The sequence below is a fragment of the Bos grunniens genome, chromosome 10, assembly GCF_055505025.1.
Source record: "Bos grunniens cultivar Pamir isolate PY7600 chromosome 10, Bosgru_T2T1.0, whole genome shotgun sequence".
Taxonomy (NCBI): Eukaryota; Metazoa; Chordata; class Mammalia; order Artiodactyla; family Bovidae; genus Bos; species Bos grunniens.
The window spans coordinates 53,884,815-53,907,558 of NC_141174.1; the positions used below are offsets into that span (position 1 = coordinate 53,884,815).

Here is a 22,744-nt window from a genome sequence, read left to right on the forward strand (position 1 = left end):
TAAAACTCTTGAAAATATTGGGTAAACATTATTTTATACGTGCCAGTCTGATCTTCTACTTTATCCCAATGAGCTGCTCTTATGTACAATGCAAAGAAGAGGAAATTTAGCAGGGAAGTTTGTGCTGAAAAGAATTTGGCCACAAATGCTAAACAGGATCCATTTTTCCAGTTAGAGAAAAACATCCCTATTTCAATTGTGATATTTGGAATTTCAGCTTAAATTACAGAAGGCCTTGGGAGAGGCCTTGTACCAGAGGCTGAGGATGCTGTGGAACCACTAGGCTAAGTGTATCTTCCTGTCAGCCTGGATTGTTGTTTGAGTATATTGACCTGTTCCTGACGGAAAGTCTATGAAAAGCCAGAGGAGGAAGAACAGGCTATAAACCTGCTGCAAAGCATTAACAAGAACAGAATTAAACATTATCACTTCTGGGACTTATCGTACAACTTGAAAATGGTGTTCAATAAAAGAAAAGATAATTTGGGGCCACACTATCCAGAATGAACATCTGACACATAGTCACTGGTCTGGATTTAGAAAACTGCTTTGATCCCCAGAGAATAGATTGTTAATGAGTATTTTTAAGGACAAGATTGAGGTAGCATGATAAGAGTCAAAAAGGGTACTGGTTTCCAAGGGTTCTAGTCTTGCTTCCACTTCTGTAAAAGCAACTGGAACTGACTTTGAACAAGACATTTTCTAACTCCCTGAGAAACTGTCCACATTTCAAATACTGGAGGGGAAACCAACAAATAAACACTCTGATCCATTCAATTCTCAAATCTGGGCCTTTAAGACCATTGAAAAGGTTTATAAACAGAGCAACTAACACTCATATCTTTTTCTTTTTAAAACTTTTTATTTTGTTTTGGGGTATAGCTGATTAACAACATTGGGATAGTCTCAGGTGAACAAGCGAAGGGACTCAGCTGTACATGCACACGTGACCTTCTCCTCCAAACTCCCCTCCCATCCAGGCTGCCATAGAACATCGAGCAGAGTTCCCTGTGCTATAAAACAGGACCTTGTTGATTATCCATTTTAAATAGAGCAGTATAACACTCGTATCTTTTCCCTACCTAAAGTGAAGATCAGGGAGCCTTAAGACAAAAGGCCATTTTTCTTACAGGCATGATAACAATTCATGTAGAATTTTTACAGCAATGCATGGATTTAAAGAGATTATTATCAACTTTCTGAATTTGACAAGCTCATCAGTGTCACTTCTTTCTCCTTAGTTTTCCAAGGTGATCAAATCTCCAATGTAAAAATCATCTTTTTATAAGTCCCAGACAAGAAGGTTAAAAAAAAAAGTAACCTATTAAAACATTTACAGTTTATTAAAAAATGGAGTAGTATAATACATCTTCATGTACTCCTTCTCTCTTCCCTGGTAAACATTTGGTCACTCTGATTTCATCTATCCCCAGTTTACTTTTTTTCTGGAGCAATTTAAAGTAAATCTTAGATATCTTGTCATTTTACCCATAAAATTTTTAGTATTCATCTCTGATAGAGATTAAAGAAAAACAAAACCAACCAAACAAAAAAAACCCTGCCAGGCCACTATTTTACCTGACAATATTATTTAAAAAATCTTTTCACGTCATCTAAACTACGAGTTCATATTCAAACTTCATCAACCATCTAAAAAAGTTATTTTTCTGTTTTAGCTTGAATCAGCCTCTAAACAAAGGCAGAAGTGAAACTGATTGTGCCCAACTCACAAGCCTTTGTCTTTCAACTATTTCTTTTAGGCGCTTACATGACTTAGGCACAGTGTATCTGGTCACAGATATCTCGTGAAGGCTGCTTTCATTGCTACTAAATATTTCATTATTTGAAATGCCCTGTTCTATGAATCAGATACAAATGTAGTTAAAGGCTCACTACTGGAAAGATATCAAGTAATTCTCACAGCTTTCTCTAATGCATGAACAATTTGGGCAACTTTAACTGCATGCTTTAAAGATATTTTGTTAAATTTTATAATATTCGCAGGAGGAATCCATTTGACAAACCCTAGTGGGCCTTTATTTTACCCGTATAAAAGCTGAATGCCCTGAACTGTACAGCAGCCCAATGGCAAATGTAGTGTTTTCATTTGTAGCTTCATCTATACTTTAAAAAAGAGACATTTGAAGGAACATAGCCACAAAGCGGCCAGCTTTTAAATAGGGAGAAGAGCCCTAAACAGTCGTGGACTCTGACTTTTCTGGTAACACACAGGCACTGCTATGACACATAACTAGAAACACTGCTTTGTAACCCAAGTCTGTGTTTTAGAATACACACTGAAACAAACAAACACGTCTATTTAGAAACCCAAACCAAGCCCTGCCGCTGGGCATTGGTATCAAGGATGTCAGAGTGGCTGTTCAATCCAGGTGAAGTAGCAAGACTCTATCCCTTCTCTTGGCAAGAAAGTAGAAGCTTCTTGTCTGATGCTGCACATGCCCACATGAGGAGCAACCATGAATTTAATTTTCTTAAAACAGAAGCATTTTCAGACTTGTGTTTTCCTGGACAGCTGCCTGGTGGTTGTAATACATAATAAGGGCATGTAATTGACAGTAATGTGAATCACTCACAAATTCTGGCTATATATATATATATATATATGGAGCTACTTTTTTCCAGGAAAAAGTTAAGGAGCAGATTCATCTTGTCCATTGAAAATAGCAATTACTTTTCATTTCAGCTCATTAGCTAGCTTTATATGTATATTAAAAAAAACACTGTGATTTGCACTATCAACTTATATTGCAAAGAAGTGGCGTGGGTACACAGCTCATGCAATGGGATGATCTGGGTCAGACATAATCTGTGAAATGGCAAATTTAGATGGGTTACTTGATATAGCATATATGAGACTCCTCTCCCAAGAGTCAGTTACAAGAGACTGTCCTGCCAATGATTTTGCCACTTGAAAAGCTGCCATCTGTCAGGACTTTGTAATTATTATGGTAATACCCAGGGCAGACTGATCAGGCTGCCATTGACATTCATGGGCAGCTTCAGAATTCCTTTCACAAGACCTCAGGCACGGGGATTTCCAACATAATGGCTGGGGATTTTCCCAAGTAGGACCTCTTGGAACCATGGAAGCTTTCAGACAAGGTAAAGGGTGGCTCCTATCTATTAATTCCTCTTTGGATAAGGGACAGAATAATCTGAATTAACTTCACTATTAACCTGAAAGGGGCCCTCTTTTCTAAGGCAGAGGCACAGAAACTGAACTGTGGAAAGTCATGAAGCTGAATGCCATTGAGATAAACCCTGACTCCATCTGAACTCGACAGGTTAGGGAATTTGTTGGTAGCTTCAGCATCTGTGAAACTGGAAAGCTCTTGTTCAGATCTGCAAGGTGTTTTGAGCTTCTGTGTTCTGAAGGCAACAGGGGTGTTGATCTGTGGAAACTTCAGAAAAACATAAAGACAAAGCTGGGGCTTTGAATGCGGGGGTTTGTGTTGCAGCGGTGGGGGTGGGGTGGGGTGGTGTATCTTGAACTAAGGTGAAAAGAGTGGAAACACTTACATTTTCCCTCCCATTTATAATACTCCATGAAGACAGTTTGGATTAATTTTTCTCAGATTGGGATCTCTCATTCTTAGGAGTAGAATTAAAGTCAAATTTCACTACATCAGAGGTTATGTTGAGATGTTAAGTGAAACTAAAATTCATTCTGTACTTGACCACTGACACTAGTGAGAAGCTTTTTCCTCTACAACAGCAGTTGGGGGCTGGGATTATTGGCTCATCATGGTTCTCATCACTGACAGCTACCACTAATCTCTAAGCTAATTCTGGAGTTTATTTGGCAAGTAGTTGCTGAAAGGCAAAATGAGGGTGGAGTCCCATAAACCACAAAAAAAGAGAGACATGATGTACATAAAATGGCCCTGTGAAATATTTCAGATACTGTATCTCAATTATAAAACAGTAGCAGACTGTCAAAATCCGAAAAGTAACATGTAACACGTGCTAAGTAGGCATCGTCTTGTTCATATGTGAATACATTTCACATGAGCCCAAAGAGTTGGAGATGTGTTATCTATTTCTTTTAATTAAGAAAAATGTGTTAACTCTCTGGAATGTCCATGTGTGGAAAAATAATGCATTATGTGGAATTGCACACACATGATTTATAATGCACATATCCAGGACCAGAAATTCTAATGAAGAACCTTATTCAACAGAAAAAAATATTTTTTTTCTTTAGCATTTGCAATTCTGGTATACCATAATGCTGAGGCCAAGCATATATTTTATTAGTTTAAATCCTAGCTAAGCAATAAAATGTGTGTCATTTTAAATAAAGAAAACATGTTTTCACAAAATTTAATGTCCATTTTGGCTCCCCTGCAAATGCTATGGTGTGCCACCCAGATTCTTCCCTGCAGGATGGAGGCCCTTATTTCCCCCGGGGCCCAGAGTGTTGACTGCCAGTGGCTCACAGCTGACTTGTTTTCTGACCCTTGTCTTTAGCTAAAGGGAGCTGCCTTGCCCAAGATGATGCTTTTCTCTGGGCGCAGCTGGCATCCAGTGGCTGGCTGATTTAGAGTAAAATATCCAGTCCCTTTGCCTCAATCTAGGATCTCTCTCAAAAACTGTATGCCTGCTTCTGATCTGTCTGTGGTGTCTGCTGAACTCCGGTTGCAGCTACATGACAGTTCAATTTCTCCTGCCCAATCCAGGTTCCTTCACCCCTTATAGCTGTTGTTCCTAAGAGTATTCCCCAATCAGCTTTCTGTATATAAATCTCAGTTTCTCTGAGTCTATTCTCTAGGGAACCCAATCTAAGATCTCCATTTCTTTAAGGATACCTTAGTGGAGTGACAAGTTGGGAACAGTGATGAATTTCAGATGAGAATAGTGTAGAACTTCCCTTTATTCAGTGTGAGGTTATCCCAGCCTCATCTTGATGCCGAGGGTTGGTTCCAGAAGTTTCCTAAGTCTGGCATTTCGAGGTGAGCTAACTTAATGGTGATTATACAAGAAATTTCATCATGGGGTTTTACTCTTGTATGAATACAGGCAAATGATGGACAGTATGTAGATGCTTAGGCTATATGCAGAATGTTAGAAGTTGGCTCTTCTCTCTTGGATTAGAAGTTAACCCAACTGTTCAGAGTTCTTCCCTATAAGTGAGGCTCTGGAACAGATCGGCCATTAAAGAGGAGCTTAAGCACTAGGAGAATCTGTGAGAATGGGACCCATATTGGTCATTTTATTCATTAGAAATCTAACTTAAGAGAAGCACATCAATAGAACCTCAGGTAAAGCAATTTAGGGCAATAAAAACATAGTCTTTTAAGTGATACTGTCCCCCAGTGGCTCCCATAATGAAAATGAGAACATTTTCCCATCTCTCAAATCATCCCAATTATACACAGGATTAGGTAACTTCCACAAATCAGGCCATGGAAAGTTCTTTGATTTAGAGGTATCAGTCAGAACTCTTTTTTTTGGCAGAGGGATGGTGGTGTGTATGCATGAAGGCATAACACCTTTTCCTTTTCCAGTCTGTAAAACCATAGGTTCAGTTGCCTTTTAGGACAGTTTCTACTTTGATTGCACTTCGCTGTGTGAAATTGCAGCATGAAATGAAGATAGTCCCTCTCCCTGTGTTATTACAAACCCCCATCTACCAGTGCAAGTTCAATGCATGAAGCAGGGTACATAAAGTCGGTGCTGTGGGACAACTCAGAAGGATAGGGTGGGAAGGGAGGTGGGAGGGGGGTTCAGGATGGGGGGACACAGGTATACCTGTGGCGGATTCATGTTGATGTATGACAAAAATCATCACAATATTTTAAAGTAATTATCCTCCAATTAAAAACAACAACAACAACAACAACCCTCCCATCTGAGAAAGGAAAGGGACGAAAGAGGCTACCAGAGATGACGCTTCTATGAAAAAAACTTCAAGTCCCTAAAAATCTCCTAGGTCCATCCTGTTGTCACTCAGCTTGTTAACAGATGCAAAACAAAAGAATTATTGTGAAGCTGAGAAAACTTGGATTTAGATTTCATATGAAGGGATGGACTTTACATTAGAGGCAAAGAACCTTCATTCTCTGAGTATAATCATCCCAAAGTGCTTTTTGACCTTGGAAGAAAGAAAAAAATCAGTGTTAAGGTGGAATTGGTTAGGTCATCGCCTAAGGAGGCATAAAAGGCCATCAGGAAATAAATTAAAATTAAAATAGATTCTTTTATTGGGTCACATCTCATCCTTTCATTTATAAGCAAGGTTTCCACTCAAGGAATTGATACTGCAGGGGATAATCTTGCTCCTGATGTTTTGTCTCAAGTAAAAGTTACAAACAAAGCTGGGGAGGAAGCTGCACATAAACCTTGAAAAACAGCGTTCCAAGGAATAGCAGACAGAAATCATGGTTGTGTGCAGCTACTTACCAAGTGGACAACGGTTTTGAAATCAATGGTCCCTGCTAAGTTAAGGAAACACACTTAAACATTCCAGACCAGACAGACACAGCAATGTCACATGTTCTGACCTTGAAAAATAAATGTCATTTCTTTCCAGAATTAACTTTAAGATTCAGTAAGTAATCTAGGATTATCAGAACATATATTTCCTAAATTGTTTAACAAATCTAGATCGCTTTTTCCTCTAGAGACCAGACAGATCCAGGATATTTCCCTTGATAGAACATAGTCTCCATTCTTGGGAAGATCAGCCAATTCTCTTTTCTAGAAGGTAGCTTTCTCCTTTGCATTTCAATAGATGCCAATGGTAACTGAAAATGTCTCTTTTCTTTTTACTCTATAGATTTGATGATCTGGTTTATAAAGTCTTGTGTGGATAATGCAAACAGTGTCAAAAAGGTCACTCCAAAAAATAACACACTCTGAATCTTTACATACTATATGAATATTTTAAAATTTTCTGGATGAGATTTTGGCTTAAATCTTACAAACTCCTAATGGAAACCTCAAGGCAAGCAGTCATAAAAGAAAATAAAACAGAGAAATTTGATCAATTAAAAAAAAAAAGCAAGCAAGCAGTCTTGAAACTGAGACTCAGAATATATCTAGTAAATTGTCAGACATTAAGAAGCCCTTTGAGTTCTAATATTGGTTTCCAAAGTAATATAGTACAAATCTCACAGTATCATTTCAAATAATAAATATCTGTTCTCCCTTATAGCTGTTAACAAGGAAAAGATTATTTTTTCCTATAATCAAATGCGTAAGAAGAGTGGTCTAAAATTGTATGTACACACACACACACACATTTAAGTCTACAGAAAGGACTTTGCTTGCAGTCCAGGGGTTAAGACTTCAACTTCCAATGCAAGGAGTGTGAGTTTGATCCCTGGCTGGGGAGCTAAGATCCCATGTGCCTTGGCGTCAAAAATCCAAAATCCAAAACATAAAACAGAAACAATATTGTAACAAATTCAATAAAGACTCTAAAAAATGGTTCACACACACACACAAAAAAAATCTTAAAAAAAATATAAAGTCTACAGAAATCAATGGAGCACATGGTAAATACCAATAACTCTGCTAAGACCAAGATACACCAGGATAATTAAAGCATATCTAGTGAGAAAAAACTACAGAACTACAACTAATCTACAGTACATTTTCTATAGTGTCACCTTAACAATGTTCCCTGGGGGCAGAGGAGCTGTTAAATTAATTTAGCAAGGTGGGATCAGAGAAGGCTTTGCACAGATGTTGCTATTTGCACTGGCCTTTGGTGGAGCAGTAAGACTTCCATAGGCATAGAATTCGGTGAAGGCCATTCCTGGACAAACAGGGTGCAACAGAAGCAAAGGCACTGAGGTGTACCCGTGCACAGAGTCATCTAGGAACTAGTCATGGGTAGTGGCAAAAACTGCCAGCACAGCCAGGGAGAGAGCAGTGGAAAGATTAACACCAGATTGTGAAGGGCCTTGTTTCCCATACTAAGTATTGATAGTTTCGATTCCTCAGGCAACAGAGCGCCCCAAAGGTTAAGGAGGTGGAATAAGATCCTGCTGACAGTGGAATCCCAAAGTTTTTCTTTTTCTTTTCTTTTTCTTTGGGAGAGGAGGGAGTACAATCTGCTGAATGTAAAGGTTGTATTTTCTAATCTATCTGGTCTCAGAGAACAGAATTCAGCCAAGGCACGTTCTTTCTTCTTTTTAAAAAAATATTTATGTATTCATTTATTTGGCTGCATGGGGTCTTAGTTGCAGCAAGCTGGATCTTTCGTTGTGGTGCAAGGACTCTAGTTGTGGCACACGAGCTCTGTAGTTATGGCATGAGGGCTCAGTTACTCTGTGGCATGTGGGATCTCAGTTCCTTGACCAGGGATCAAACCCACCTCCCCTGCATTGCCAGGCAGCTTCTTAACTACTGGACCACCAGGGAAGTCCCAGCGATGGCATGCTCTTAGCACATGATCCCAGCACCACAAGGCTGACATCCCCACTAAGAGAGTTACAACAGTCCTTCTTATTATTGGTGCTCTACTCTATTCACATAGCAAAGCGAGAGGGGTGCCAAGCCACATCTTGAGAACCTTGCTCTGCAGATTTACTGCCTGACAAGCCTTAAAGTTAGAAAACTATTTCAAGTGGAATCTGTCACTAACAGCTTTATACGGTCTGTTGTTTCCTGACCACCTGGCCACTGGGAGACCAAGTCTGAGGAACACATTTCCTATGGTGAGCCTTCCTGACAACTGCATTATCATTGCTCACATGATATATACCAGTTCATCAAAGCTCTTTCAAGCCAGAAAGCCAAGCTGATGATGTGAACCACCAAGTGATTTTTCTCCTAATAGCCTACATTTACAGAAAACCTTTGAATTTATACAATACATGGGTAGCAAAGAAAGCAACACTAATTTTTTATTTTGATTCCCCTTCACGACAGTCCCTTGTGGCAGGAAAATGGTTAGTCTGCAGATAGACACCTAGGACCAGAGAAATAAAATAATTAGACATCATGGTTTTGATGGCATTGGGGCAGAGTTAGCAGTCACATTCCTTCGGTGCGGTTTTCCAAGGGAAACCGACAGCCTTGCTCCCACAGCAGACTTAAATATCCTCCATCCATGTTGATCAATTCGATGTCTGAGCCCGAATGACAAGCTCAACTGGCAATAATGCCTTGGACAGGATTTTAAGCGACATAATCAACTGGAGAGGGACTTGTGTCAGTTAGACTTTGTCTCCTTAAAAATCAAGAGTAACAGTGGTGAGAGAGAAGTTTTTAACAAGGAGGAAAACCCTAGACAGTTGTCTCTGAGATTCTTCACCACAGCTTCAAGGACAACCAGGAAAAGAGCTGCTATTTGAGGCAACTTCATTATAAAATCATTTTTAATAAGCAATCTTAACAAAGAGAGGGAATACTCTTGTGGAGAAGGCCTCCAGGGACCCAGAGGCTGCCCAGTTAAGTTATTAGGAAGTTTCACACAAGGGACCAAACAGCTATTTCATTGGCCTCGGGGGACAGAGTTTAGTTTTCACCTGTTCTCTAGAGGCACTGGTGTTATCCTGTCTACGAACAGCAGAGACTGGTAACAATCAATTATCTCGATGCCCCAACTTGGTGAGGGAAAGTGAATTTTCAGTTTTGTCGACGCAAAAAGACACGGTGAAGAGAGACAGATAAATTACCGTGAGATGGTTCATTATATACTGAAGACTTTTCTGAACGTGCAGCCAATAGAATGCTACATCTGAACCTCAGTGTTAAGTGTAACAATAGAAACCCATTCTTGTGAAATTAAGAAAGAATAACAAAGAGAAAAGGACATATCATTAGCTAGCTTTGAACTGTACTGTGCAGTCATGTGAGGGAAATAATTCTTTGTGCTTATGAAAAATAATAAGGCTATTTACTTTGTCTATGTAAGGAGTGAGCAAGATTGGGAAAGTAGGGTTCAAATTTTTAGAAAGCTCTGTGTGGCTGAGTTGAAAAGGGTTGGAAAGACATGGGCTCTTGGTATATTACAGTTGCCTCAGCCAATTAGCAGTACGAATGAAAGAAAGCAAAAAGAAACATTAGCCACATAATTGAAAGTGTGTATGTATTTTTCAGGTTTCACTGTTTGCTTCATTCCTCTGATTTTAATGAAATGGCAAGCATTGGTCTTAAAATTAGACCTTCAAACTGGGAAGATGGAGAGAAAAAAAATGAAACACTTTTTCTTTAATAATTAGAACAGCCTTCTCTTTTTGGACTAAATCTTTCCTGCTCAATAAGCACTTTTTTTACACAGGTGATCAGAGGAAAGACCAGAAAAGAACCTCCATCTGAGGCTAAGAATTTTGTTGGAGTTCAGAAAAGGGATTGAAGTATGGAATGTGTGATTCCTATGATACTCACTAAATGACAGCAATAAAAACATTGTTTACAGGTCACTGTGCTTTTCACACCCATTTCATGGCTTCCCACTGGTTATGAGATAAAGCTAAAATCTTATCTCTGTTCTTTACATCCTCTCTTTTTCTTGTTAATACTCTACTGTAGATAGGTTTATACAACCACCCACCCCAAGTCCTCCATCAATCTACCTTCCAGCTGATCTTCTAGCTACTCACTACTCTTCCAGCTGATCCAGTTCAGCTCCCCACCTGGGTTGCCTACTCAGACAGACAATCCCATTGAATCACAGCCCTGCATTCTTCTGCAACTTCTTCATTACTAAAAGTTCCTCAAGTGTCCTTTCTACTCAGATGTAGACTAAACTACTGGAGAGTGAGGATTAAGAGTTAAAACTTTCTGTTTTATGCTGTGCCTAACACACTGCCACACACAGAGTAGGTGTTAGGAATATTAAGCTAATAAAATCTTTCTGACTACCTGCATTTGGTACAGGGATTGGCTGTGGTCTGCTTTCTAGCCTTCCCTCCTTAGATTCCAGTCTGGATCATCCACCATAGAGTCTCCTCCTTCTCTCCTCCAAAACAAGATGATTAAAGTAAAAGATGTATGGATTAAGTCTCTCTGAATTGAAACCTGAATCTTGCACATTCTTGCCGTTTCTGCTCTTTTTCTTCAATATGCCCTCTAATTTATGCTTGACGGTTAAGCATTTAAGACATGAGGGGCTAAAATCCATGCCTACAATTTCAACAAAGCAAAACAAGACAAACAGAGCTATCGATCCTACATAGGAATAATGTGTACCCAGAGGTGGAGGTGAAGTGGGTGGAGAACTGTGAGGAAACTCTAGCAGTCACAGGAAAAAGGGTAATTGAATAGTGTGGAAATGAAAAACTTAGTCATCATTTGTGCAGTTATAAACATCAATTATAATCAAAAGGACCATGTGACTGAATTCACTAACTTCCTGCAAGTATATTTGATAGACCTAGTGTGCAATTTTTTTGTGTAATTCATTAAGTTCATGTAGACAGTAACTTTCTTCATATTTCAGACACTTTGATAATATCTGTGCTTCTTTTTAATCCTTTGGGTGCAGATCTCAATAAAGAGAGAAGCTGGTATGACTGCAAACCCAATCCGAAATTCAGGTACTCTCAAGCATACTTGAAACCCAGATGTTTAATTCTCCTACACATCCCTTTGATATACATTTCAGTTCCCTAAGGAACTTTTAGCTTTCATGGTTTTGTTTGTTTTTGGTTAGGTTTAGGGAAACCACAGTATCCTGAATTGTTCTACCTCTTAGTGGCAATGATAGTTGTACATGAATTATCAAGCTGATCTGACAAAAGAATGCTAACATGCAATTTTCTTATAAATGCCGTAAATAACTGTTAAAGGTTTTGTTGCAGTAGAAAACAGGTTCCTGCTGTCAGAAATACATATTACTGCTAGTGCAAGGAGCATGACTATCTTAGAAGCAAAAATAACCATTTTAAACTATCATTTTATCATGGAATCAGTTGAGGTGTATGAATAGTGGTATTAAATGGAGGTTTGTTCTTTGATGAATGAGATTAGGTTGTTAAAAAATAAGTAATAATGTATTTATATTATTAGTCATCATACAGACCTGGTTCATAAACAGAATACCCAAACATGTGCAATAATAATTAAACTCAGTTTCCTTTGAAAAAAAAGATAAATAATGATCATTTTAGTTCAATTGGTTTAAATTAACTTTTTCATATAGTGGGAATAACATACCCTTTTTTCGTAATCAGTTGATTCACCAAGGTTAGAAGTCTTTACAGGTAAAACAGTTATAAAGTAAAAGAAAATCTGAGTCCTTTGTAGGAATGACTATTATACTTGACTTTCTTCCTATATTTTTGAGTGGAACGATCAATCTAAGGAATGAAGTTCTTTACTTCACTTTGTGGTTCTGTGGGTTGGCTTAAACCCTGGCTTAAACCACACACCAGCTGGTTGTAGAACCCTGGGCCTCAGTTTTCACCTGTAGAGGGGGGATAGTAGCAATACCTTGCTCACAAGATTATGGGAAAGATGGAATGAAACAACACATACAAATTGTTTAGAAAAGCATCTAGCACTTAGCAAGTGCTCCGTGGTGATTACCCAATGCCGATATTGGAGATAACAATGTGGCACTCATGTGCGTGCAAGGAGTCAATCTACTCCGAGTCCTGGCTCTGCCCATTTCCAGCTAGATGAATGAATTTGCAAGTTGTCTCACTTCTCTAAGTTAAGTGACTGATCTCTCAGACAAATTTTCTCATCTCAACTTGGGGGTACACGTAGGACAAAGCTCATGGGGCCAATGAGATTAAATGAGATAATTCATGTAAAGCACCGAACATAATGCCTGGAATATCAGAACCGCTTAGTAAGTGATAGCTCCTGTTGCTACCACAGCACCTACTGGAACCTTCACCATTTCTATCACCACTGGTATTACTATTATTACTGAACTTGAAGTAACACAAAATCCTGAAAAGACATACAGCTCTTCTTTAACGATCAGCGCAATCATGTACAAGAGTTTCATTAAATGTACAAGAAATCCATCAAGTAGACACCAGCACTTGATAGGCCAAGCATTTTTATTTTCTAGCACTGGTCATAATTTTGTTTTTGGCCATGCCACGTGGCATGTGAAATCTTAGTTCTCTGACCAGGTATCAAACCCACATCCCCCGCATTGGAAGCACAGAGTCTTAACCACTGGCCCACCAGGGAAGTCTTGTGACCATGGACTTTAAAAGAGCTATTCACCCTATGAGCTATCCACTCATCTCAATTCACCCTTTTGAACCTATGTTCTGAAATGAGAACACAAATACTTTTTGTCCAAATTCAGTTCACAAATCTGAGGTCCATAAACAGCCAATATGAACCAGTTGGATGCTCTGATGGAAACACTTAGCTAAAGATTCAGATTTTTAATGGAATTCACAGATCCCCACCATGAATGGTAGATTTTTAGACTATGTAAATCTCCTACCTTGGAAGAACTGACTGGCAGGGCCAAATGTGACCCATTTATATCTTAATATGATGAGACAGAGGAATCCTATATAGTTCAAAGAGCTTGGCTCTAGACAGTCAGGCTGAGTCTAAACAAGGCAAACGTCTCCAGACAGTTCAGGGGATTTTTACTTCCTTGGATTAACTGATCTTGAAGGAACAAAGTAGGGATTCCTCTGGGTGAGAATAGGGGGAGAGGAGGAGGAGCAAGAGTCATTTTTAGCATCCAGGGTTAAATATTCACTGCTCCCTTCATTGCTACTGTATGCTTGGGTCACAGTGTCAGAATCCTGGAGGTCTCCTAATTCTTTTCTCCTCTCTCACTTTTCTGGCTTAATCTGCTTTCCAGTTATGAGCTGAAACTTCTGGAAACTGTACACTTAGCCTTTGTATTTTCAGATTATTTCCTGTGATTATGTGTTCACACTTTCCTGCAGTCCCAATCTTGAACTAAGTGTGTAAGCTCCTTGGGGTCAAAGAATCTGTCAGTACATAGTAAATCCTTAATAAACAATTGTCCATTGAGTAGCCCTCTAAAGAGGCCAGCACTTGTATTTTGGTCATGCTCCATCAGTAGCAAACTTAGTGTCTGGGATGGTTAGTGGTCTCAGCAAGCTAAGAAATGAAACTTCTGGCAACTACGTGAGCACTAGTTTGTGGCTGTTGGTCAATGCGTGGATGAGAGCTGGATGAAAGCCGACTGAAAGAACTTCAGTGTGGCTTCTTCTCAGGTCTGTCCTAATGAAACATCCAGCCAGCAATTGAAATTATAATTGCCGTGAGTCACACCATGACTCACATTGGTTGTCACAGCAACCAATTAACTATACAACCAAAGCACCTTCCATTCACTTTGCCAAGAATGGTTCTTGAGTTTTCCTGGACTGTGAAAACACTGTGGGTGAGCCCCAAGTTTGGGGTTGCTAAGAGTCTACAACCAAAAGGAATGGCCTCAAGGAAAGGAAAAGAAAACAAGAAAATAAGGCGAGTCTAGTTCTCAGACCTCCTGAGTAAACAGCAACAACCGTGACAGACTGTTGGGTTCACTTTGCGATATCAGCAAATATCCATGGAGAGGAGGCTGAGGCCTCAAAACTAATTTTCTCTAAGTCAAATTTAAAGCCAAGTCTCTAGGGGTAAGAAGTGAATACATTAACCAAGTCTGCTTGGTTAATGTAAATAGTTTTTTTTCTTTAAAGATACAAAAGAGTTAGTTGTCAAAGAAATATTCTGATTTGTACTAAAATATTTTTACTTTTAAGAACTAAAATCTATTTATAAATAACACAGTGCTTTAATTTTTTTTATCTTAGGTGTTCAGTTCAGTTCAGTTGCTCAGTTGTGTCCGACTCTTTGTGACCCCATGAATCGCAGCACGCCAGCCTTCCCTGTCCATCACCAACTCCCAGAGTTCACTCAGACTCACGTCCATCGAGTCAGTGATGCCATCCAGCCATCTCATCCTCTGTTGTCCCCTTCTCCTCCTGCCCCCAATCCCTCCCAGCATCAGAGACTTTTCCAATGAGTCAACTCTTCACATGAGGTGGCCAAAGTACTGGAGTTTCAGCTTCAGCATCATTCCCTCCAAAGAAATCTTAGGTGTTAGTCTGATGCAACCAAACATTTGCAAATGTACTAAATTCACTTTTGATGGTTATTTGGGTTAAAATGCAAAGTTCCAGAAGGTTCAGAAGCATATTCTATTTTTATTTACTAGGTAAAACTGATTCTCAGTGGGACTACACTGACAAATTTTCTTGATTGCTTACTGAGTAACTTGTAATTTTTGAATGTCTGGAAGTCCCTGAGTGTGGAAGAAAGCAAGGAGAAGAGACTTAAACAAGAAATATAAGGGATATGATTTAGGAATATAAATTAGGGTGTTGGGGTTAATATATATATATACACTACTATATATAAAATAGATAACCAACAAGAACCTACTATATAGCACAGAGTAGGGAACTGTACTCAATATTTTATAATAATGTATAAGGGATAAGAATCTGAAAAAGATCTATCTATCTATCTACCTCCCTATGTATCTGAATCACTCTGTGCTGTACACCTGAAATAACACATTATTGTGACTCAACTATACTTCAATAAACAAAAATCTCTAAAAAAAGAATAAAGAATATAAACAAGGATGAGAACAGGAGGAAGTGATGATGGTCTATTGACACTCTGGAGGCAATCCAGGAGCCAACCAGGTATCTCTCTGGTCTACACTGTGGCGACTAGATGCTATATTCCCTAAGATGATGACAATGATGGTAAACTCCCTAGTAGCTGGAAATAGCTAAGATTATTATCTGTTGTATTTTTCACTTTTTCATCTCCTTATATGTCGTCTTCTAACATTTTAGTGAATGCAGAACTACCCATGCAGAATTAGATTAAAAAGTCAGGAGCAAATGAACAGTTGTCCTTGGCAAATAATAAAAACAAAGACAGCAGTGGATTCCAAGAAAAAACATATTTATCCACATAGTACTATTTCAGCAGGAAAGAGACCAGAACAAACTTGTGAATCACCGAAGCTAAAGCAATCTTGGAAGTGTCCAACCAAATACAGGTGCTATATAATCAACCATGAAAATTAAATTCTACACCACGGTAAAATTTCTCAAGGACACCCCTATCCCACAAATAAAAACTCCCTTTTATGTTCACACACCAAAACCCATCAGGAACACTTCCTGTTGACAAGCAAAGAACATCGCAAGCATAAGAATTCCTTGATCTGTCATGATGACTTCATAGCAGAAGCCCCCAAACTTGGCCTTTCCTCACCTGCCAAGTAAAGCTAATGACACTGATGGTGCTGTCCCAGGAACTGAGGATCAGTGGTCTCCAAAGACCATGCTTACGGATTTCTGTGAGGCCAACAGATCTCTTTTCCTGGGAATTTATGGCTTAACTCACCCCAAACACTTTTTTTTTTTTTTTAAAGAAGCAATACCTGTACTTTCCAGATAACAAGGTGGCCTAAAATGTGATCAAGTGTCACAACTATTCAGGTTCATTTTGTAGTTCTTACACCTCTGACTGGTGTACCTGTGAGCTGACACTCAGGTCTGATAATATATTCTGCAACTGTACATGTTAATTTGTAAGTGGAACAATCTCTCTGTGAGGGCAGTTAGGAAATTCAGGTTGAAACTGCTAATGGGAGGTGACTTCAGCTATGGGTGATTATACAGTCAAGCCTTGACCGAAGTTTGCCAAACCCTGGCTAAAAGTAGAAGTCTCGAGACAGTCCGAAAAATGAATTCACACTTCCCTGAGAGTGAAACTTTTGAAGAATAGATGTCAAGATGATTTAGGAGGAGCTGGAATTTAACATCTTAAGAAAACTGATCAGCAAGTTGGGAAAGTTCAGTTTTCAAGAAAAATCGGACAGATGCTAAAGAAGTCATTTGGGTGATGGTTATTAGAGGAAGAACTGATTTGTTTTCCTCCTCACAACTTGCAGGACCTGTAGAGACACTAAGATCAGAAATATGATGGTCTGTCTGCTAAGCTTAGTGACAAAAACAATCTCCATGTTTAAGTGTCATAGAAGACTTCACTAACATGCAACTTGGACAGTTCAATTTCTCCTTGGCATGTGCAAAGTTTTGTGTCAACTGTCTATTCAGATGCTATTCTTCCCAGCTTGTCACTGGGACATTTTATCTTGGGCCCTGTCTCCACATCATGAAAGTAAACATCAACCAAAAAAACCAAGATGATTTCCAATCTAAATCGTTCTTATAAATGTAATATTGAAGCTACACAATAAAGGAAGTATGAAATCTTTCTACATTTACATTATGCTTAATCCCTAAGAATTTTCCTGCTGATTTTCATACTTAGAAAGGCACTCAAAATCTACCCACTCTGGCTATATCTTGATTTTGTTTTCAAGCAGGTATATCTGATAGAGTTCAGTAAGCCTCCATTGAAAGACCAATCTGTTACATTGCCTGAAGTGCGACCTTTTCTCACTAGCTACAACTCTCATGCTGTCACCCAAATCCTTCCATGAATTTCAATCCAACCACAGGTTATTATTTCTGCAACAGGCCAATGAAATTATTCTTAGGGATGACAGTTCCTTGAAGGTCCTTATGGATAGATGGTCTTTATGTTAAGTAACATCTCTGGTCTCTGTCCTATTCATTGAATCCAATGGAGTTCAACTAGTGGTTTTGTTCACTTCTCCAGGAGCCAAGTCATAATGCAAACAGTCAGCGGCTTTCTGTATATTGCCAGGTGGCCAGGAGTCCATACCCCAAACCGCCATCAGTAGTAGGCACAATCATCCGCCCCTGTTCAGGAGAGGCCCAGGACTGAGCTAGCAGAAAGACTGAATTACTTACCACCTCTAGAGTGGGTCCCACCAGGCCAGGGACGAGCTCATGGGCAAGGCTGTGCAAGGAAGCGCTCTGTACCATGCCTGCCCTGCGGATATACAGAGGACTTCAGTCTCCTGCACTGTCAATCTCTCAGTCATCATGAGCTCAATTATGCACCGACAACAGCAAGAACAACAACAACGACGACGACAAAACAACCCCCAAAAAACTAAGGGCCACAGACTATCCTGGTGGAGGGACAGCCAGCTGGAACTGTGCATTGAGAGATGAGGTGCTGTCCTGAGCATGTGTCCATTACGGGCCTGAACTTCCCTCTATCCTCAAACTAACGTTCCACTGGAGCCCACGGGAGAGCCACGTGGAGAGACTGCAGGACTGGGACCTAAGAGTCAGGCAACCATCAAACTGGGTGGGGTTGTTGGCTTTTGTGCTTTTTTTGCTTTTTATGTTTGTTTTCTACAAATACAGATAGACAGACAGACAAATCCAAGAGCAGATTTTAAGAATCAACCGAGGCACAAGATAAACTACTTTGATGGTACACAGACTTTTTCCCCCTCCAAATGGTTCACATAAAATCAAAACTTTTCAAAGCATACATAGGAAAAATTGGAGGACACGTCTCTGTCGGCCCTAAATTGTGCCATAAGTATCTCCATTGCTTGCCTTAGAAGGATGCCCAAACATATCTCATAGGTAGCACGTATCTGTGGTCTAAAATAGTTATCAAATTCTAATGACACTCTTAATTCGAAGTCTAAATAATATGCTGGTCGAGTACAGCGAAAGTTGACTGCCTGCCATCAATGACGTTATTGATTTCATCCTGAGGTTCAAGGCACAGTCAAATTTGCTCAGAATGCAAATCACAACACTTTACATTGACGTGAGTTTGCAAACTTATGGTGGAGTTCGAATGAAGGCAATTGATGAAAGCAGTTGAACCTGAGAGGTGGGAATGAATACAGAGGGTAAATTCAGCACACGTTTCCACATCAAACTACCCATGCGATTTACCAGGGCCCACGAAGGCCACACTCAGGGTCAACCGGCAGCACCCAGATTCCTGGTCAGTATCTCTGCTCCACAGACACAAGTACAAAACAACCTACATCGTGAATGGTGAGGAAAAGGAAACCCAAGTTTAAAAGAAATCAAGGTGATGTTTCCTAGAAACATACCGACTCCTCTAAGAAGGATCCAGAGTAAGGGTGACCAGTAAGTAATTAATTGATCCTCCCGGCTAGATTGTATGGTTTTTCTACAGATGAATGCCTTGAATTGCTAGAATGTATCACACTACGCCTAGACCCTGTTTAACACACACTCAGTACACACAGGTGGAGATGTACCACTTCCAACCACTACAGGTAGAGAAGTATGACCTGTACTGACCATGGATCACAGTTGAAACATTAGTTTATACTTGGAAGGGCCACAGCAGCCAGACATATGCGAATTCCAATTCTGCAGAAAACTTTGGACAAGAAAAAAAGATGCATTACTTACATGTATGTGTCTTCTTTGTTACTGAGATACCTAGAAGAGAAGAAACAAGGACAAGGGTGAGAAAGCGGCCTATGTGTATTTCTTAGAACATACATCCTTCCCAGTGTACTCTGAAATACATTTTGTTCAGATGGGGATGGAGAGGGAAGATGAGTTCTCATTTCACCTACAACATCACGGGATCTACCCCAGCATAATGAAATCATTCACCATGGGGCCAGCAAGCATTGCCTACTGGCTTAAGAGATTCTGTGGTAAAAAAAAAAAAAAAAAAAAAAATAGCAGCATAGACAGTGATTAAACAGTGAGGGAAGACTCTTATTTTTGATTTTAAAAAGGGAAGATGATCACGTTTATAGGTAAAGTGGGAAAGATTGAAGAGAAATATTTGAGAGTGATGCCAACTTACTCAGACAAGATGAACCGAGCCACGGAGCAATTAATTTGCTCTGGCCATTGATTTCATGTTTACTTTTTAATGAAAATGACTCTTGCTGCTTACATGAAGCATAGCATTTAATGGGGAGGGAAAATACATCCACAAAGTGGACCTCTCTGTCTGTACTCATTAAAGTCAGAAGGGGGATGAACGCTACTTCTGCAAATGGCAGCAGAATGCACACAAACCACGTGAAAACACGAGGGATTCATGAGTCAGCACCCCTGAGGCTTCCAAGCTGCTCTACAGAGAGCAGGTGAGGAATGGAGCTGGGCAAGATTCAGCACATGAGGACCTCAGAAAGATAATGTGAACGCATCCTTCAGTGAAAACAGTGCTACTGCCATTTCAGAAGTGTTCCACTTATTAATTCTGTATGCTTCATTCTTCTTGGGGGATATTCTTAAGACGAAATAGGCTCAAAGTCATAAAACTCTTGAAAACATTTAGCCTGTGACTAAGAAATGCGGTAAACCTTAAATGTGTTTTTTTCTTTTAAGTTATTAAGAGAACTATTTAACCCTCCTCTAGAAAGTAACCTCATTGAAAAATTTGGCACCCACATCAGACCTATTACTTAGCTATGGGATGTATCATACAGGGAAGAAATCTGTTGTGAAAATCCATGGTAGACATTAAAAAAAAAAAAGTGAGTGCCAAAGTTGTGCGCCAAGACCAAAATCATACACTTGTTCCTCCCACAACTTTCCAAAGGACTTATTTAGGGAAGCTGAAATTACATAGCCCAACTCAAATTCTTTTTCCCCCCCTTTTTATTGAGGAAAACGAAACTATTGTTTTTCATAGTGTTTGAGTTGGCTTTGCAGAGTGAAGTTAAAACCCTCTGCAAAGAGTCTTAAAGACTCTCTCACATGGGAACTAACCAAAGGGTTTTAGGAGTTTTTGAAATAAGCTTTTTCATGGGAAGGGACCTTCTCCCAACAGCAACAGGGAGTCAAATTGAAAATCTGAATACCATTTGCAACTCCAGCTCATGACACCAGCACCAATAAATTGATATATGAGTGCTCTTTCAGCATTATGAGAGCTATATGTGTACTTTCCTTAGGAAATAATGCTTTCTGTAAAAATCACTTTGAAGAGAAAGTGCTTATGCTGTCACTCCTGATTATTCAGAACCTTCACACAATTGGATTTAACACAGCCCCAAACGCACCTATCTATATTCGCTGAGTGTGGAACAATTTTTCCTGACATCCAAAGGCCTGATGAAAATACCACTGCTTTGACTTTTCTACTTAAATTTATTATACAGTGTGATGCAGTGTTCTCATCAAATATTTTCATGACGATTATAATGATAATAGATTTTGAAAATCTTTCCAGGAAAACTGCTTGGTCTTTGCGATCAGAATAGCACAGAGCTAAAACTTCTCATATCTGTCTCCAGAAGAAAGTATGACTTCTGCAACAGCACAAACTCAGCCTTTTTTTTTTTTTTAAACTGCCAATTAGTGATCAGTATAAATAACTGGGGGATACATCTATACAAGAGCTGCCAGATTTAGCAGAAACAATACAGGATTCCCGGTTACATTTAAATTTCAGACACTAATAACTTATCTGAAATTCAAATGTAACTAAGCATCCTGTATTTTATCTGGCAACCCTAACTTATACAAATAAAGTGTAAATTATATTCATTACAGCAAGGAAAAATATACCAATAAATTAGTAGATATAATTTTATGGAGAAACGCTTAAAAAACACATCCCTCTCACATAAGTAATATCTTTTAAAATGCATTACAACTCCTAAGTATAGAGACAGAACTGTGTATAACACTTAATTTTCTTTTCCTTTGTTTTTAACTTAAGAGCCATTATGAAGTCAAAATTCTGTTTTCATAGGATAGGAAAATGAACTGAAACAATTTGAACACATAAAAGACAAATTTAAAGAAACAATCAGAAAATTTCATGGAATTCCTTACTTCTTATCTCCTTAAAAACAACTGTGATCACACTAATGTCTTACAGTAGTCTTTTCTCTATAGAAGCTCCAGTACTTCAAAGTAACTGACTCCATAGAAGTGGGGAAAAAGGAGAAAATGTTCTTCTCATTGCACAAATGTGTGAACTCTGGAAAGTTTAATGAAGACAATAAAAATTTTCTGTGGAAAGTTAATATCTGGTGGGAAGTGAATCCATGGTATGTATTTAAAGCTCTCTAAGGAAGTAAAAGACTGGTACTTGAAAACTATAAGACACTGATGAAAGATATTGAAGATGACACAAAATGATGGAAAGATATATGATGTTCTTGGACTGGAAAAAATAATATTGTTAAAATGATCATACTACCCAAGGCAATCTACAGATTTCAATGGAATCCCTATCAAAATACCAATGACATTTTTCATAGAACTAGAACAAATAATTTAAAAACTTATATGGAAACACAAAAGACTGAAACAGCCAAACCTTGAGAAAGAAAAATGGAATTGGAGGGATCATGCTCTGTGACTTCAGAAAATACTATAAAGCTACAGTAATCATAACAGTATGGTATAGGCACACACACAAAATATATACAGATCAGTGGAACAGGATAAAACGCTCAGAAATAAACCCACACACTATGGTGAAGGAATCTATGACAGAGAAGGCAATAATATACAATGGGGAAAAGATAGTCTCTTCCATAAGCATTACTGGGAAAACTGGACAGCTACCTGTAAAAGAATGAAATCAGAACACTTAACACATATACTAAAACTCAAAATGGATTAAAGACCTAAATATAATACTGGAAACCATAAAACTTCTAGAGGAAAACATAGGCATAACACTCTTTTACATAAATTGTAGCAATATTCTTTTTGGCTCTGTCTCCTAAAGCAAAGGAAATAAAAGTAAAACTAAACAAATGGGACCTAACTGAACTTAAAAGCTTTTGCACAGGAAAGGAAACCATCAACAAAATGAAAAGACAACCTACCTACTGGGAAAAAAACACTGCAAATGATACGACTGATAAGGGGTTAGTATCTAACAT

General features: G+C 38.9%; 1 protein-coding gene across 10 annotated transcripts in view; it reads right to left on the minus strand.

Annotated features, from left to right (window-relative positions):
* RORA (RAR related orphan receptor A) overlaps positions 1 to 22,744 on the minus strand; it is an 809,419-nt gene that overhangs the window by 181,738 nt on the left and 604,937 nt on the right. For 9 of the 10 annotated variants that reach the window (XM_086321296.1, XM_086321298.1, XM_086321290.1 and 6 more), the window contains one exon: positions 19,287 to 19,316. In XM_086321296.1, coding sequence (XP_086177422.1) covers positions 19,287 to 19,316 — 30 coding nt within the window. Of the gene's footprint in view, positions 1 to 17,780; positions 17,863 to 19,286; positions 19,317 to 22,744 lie in introns of all 10 variants that reach the window. The other variant, XM_086321307.1, reaches the window with a different exon arrangement.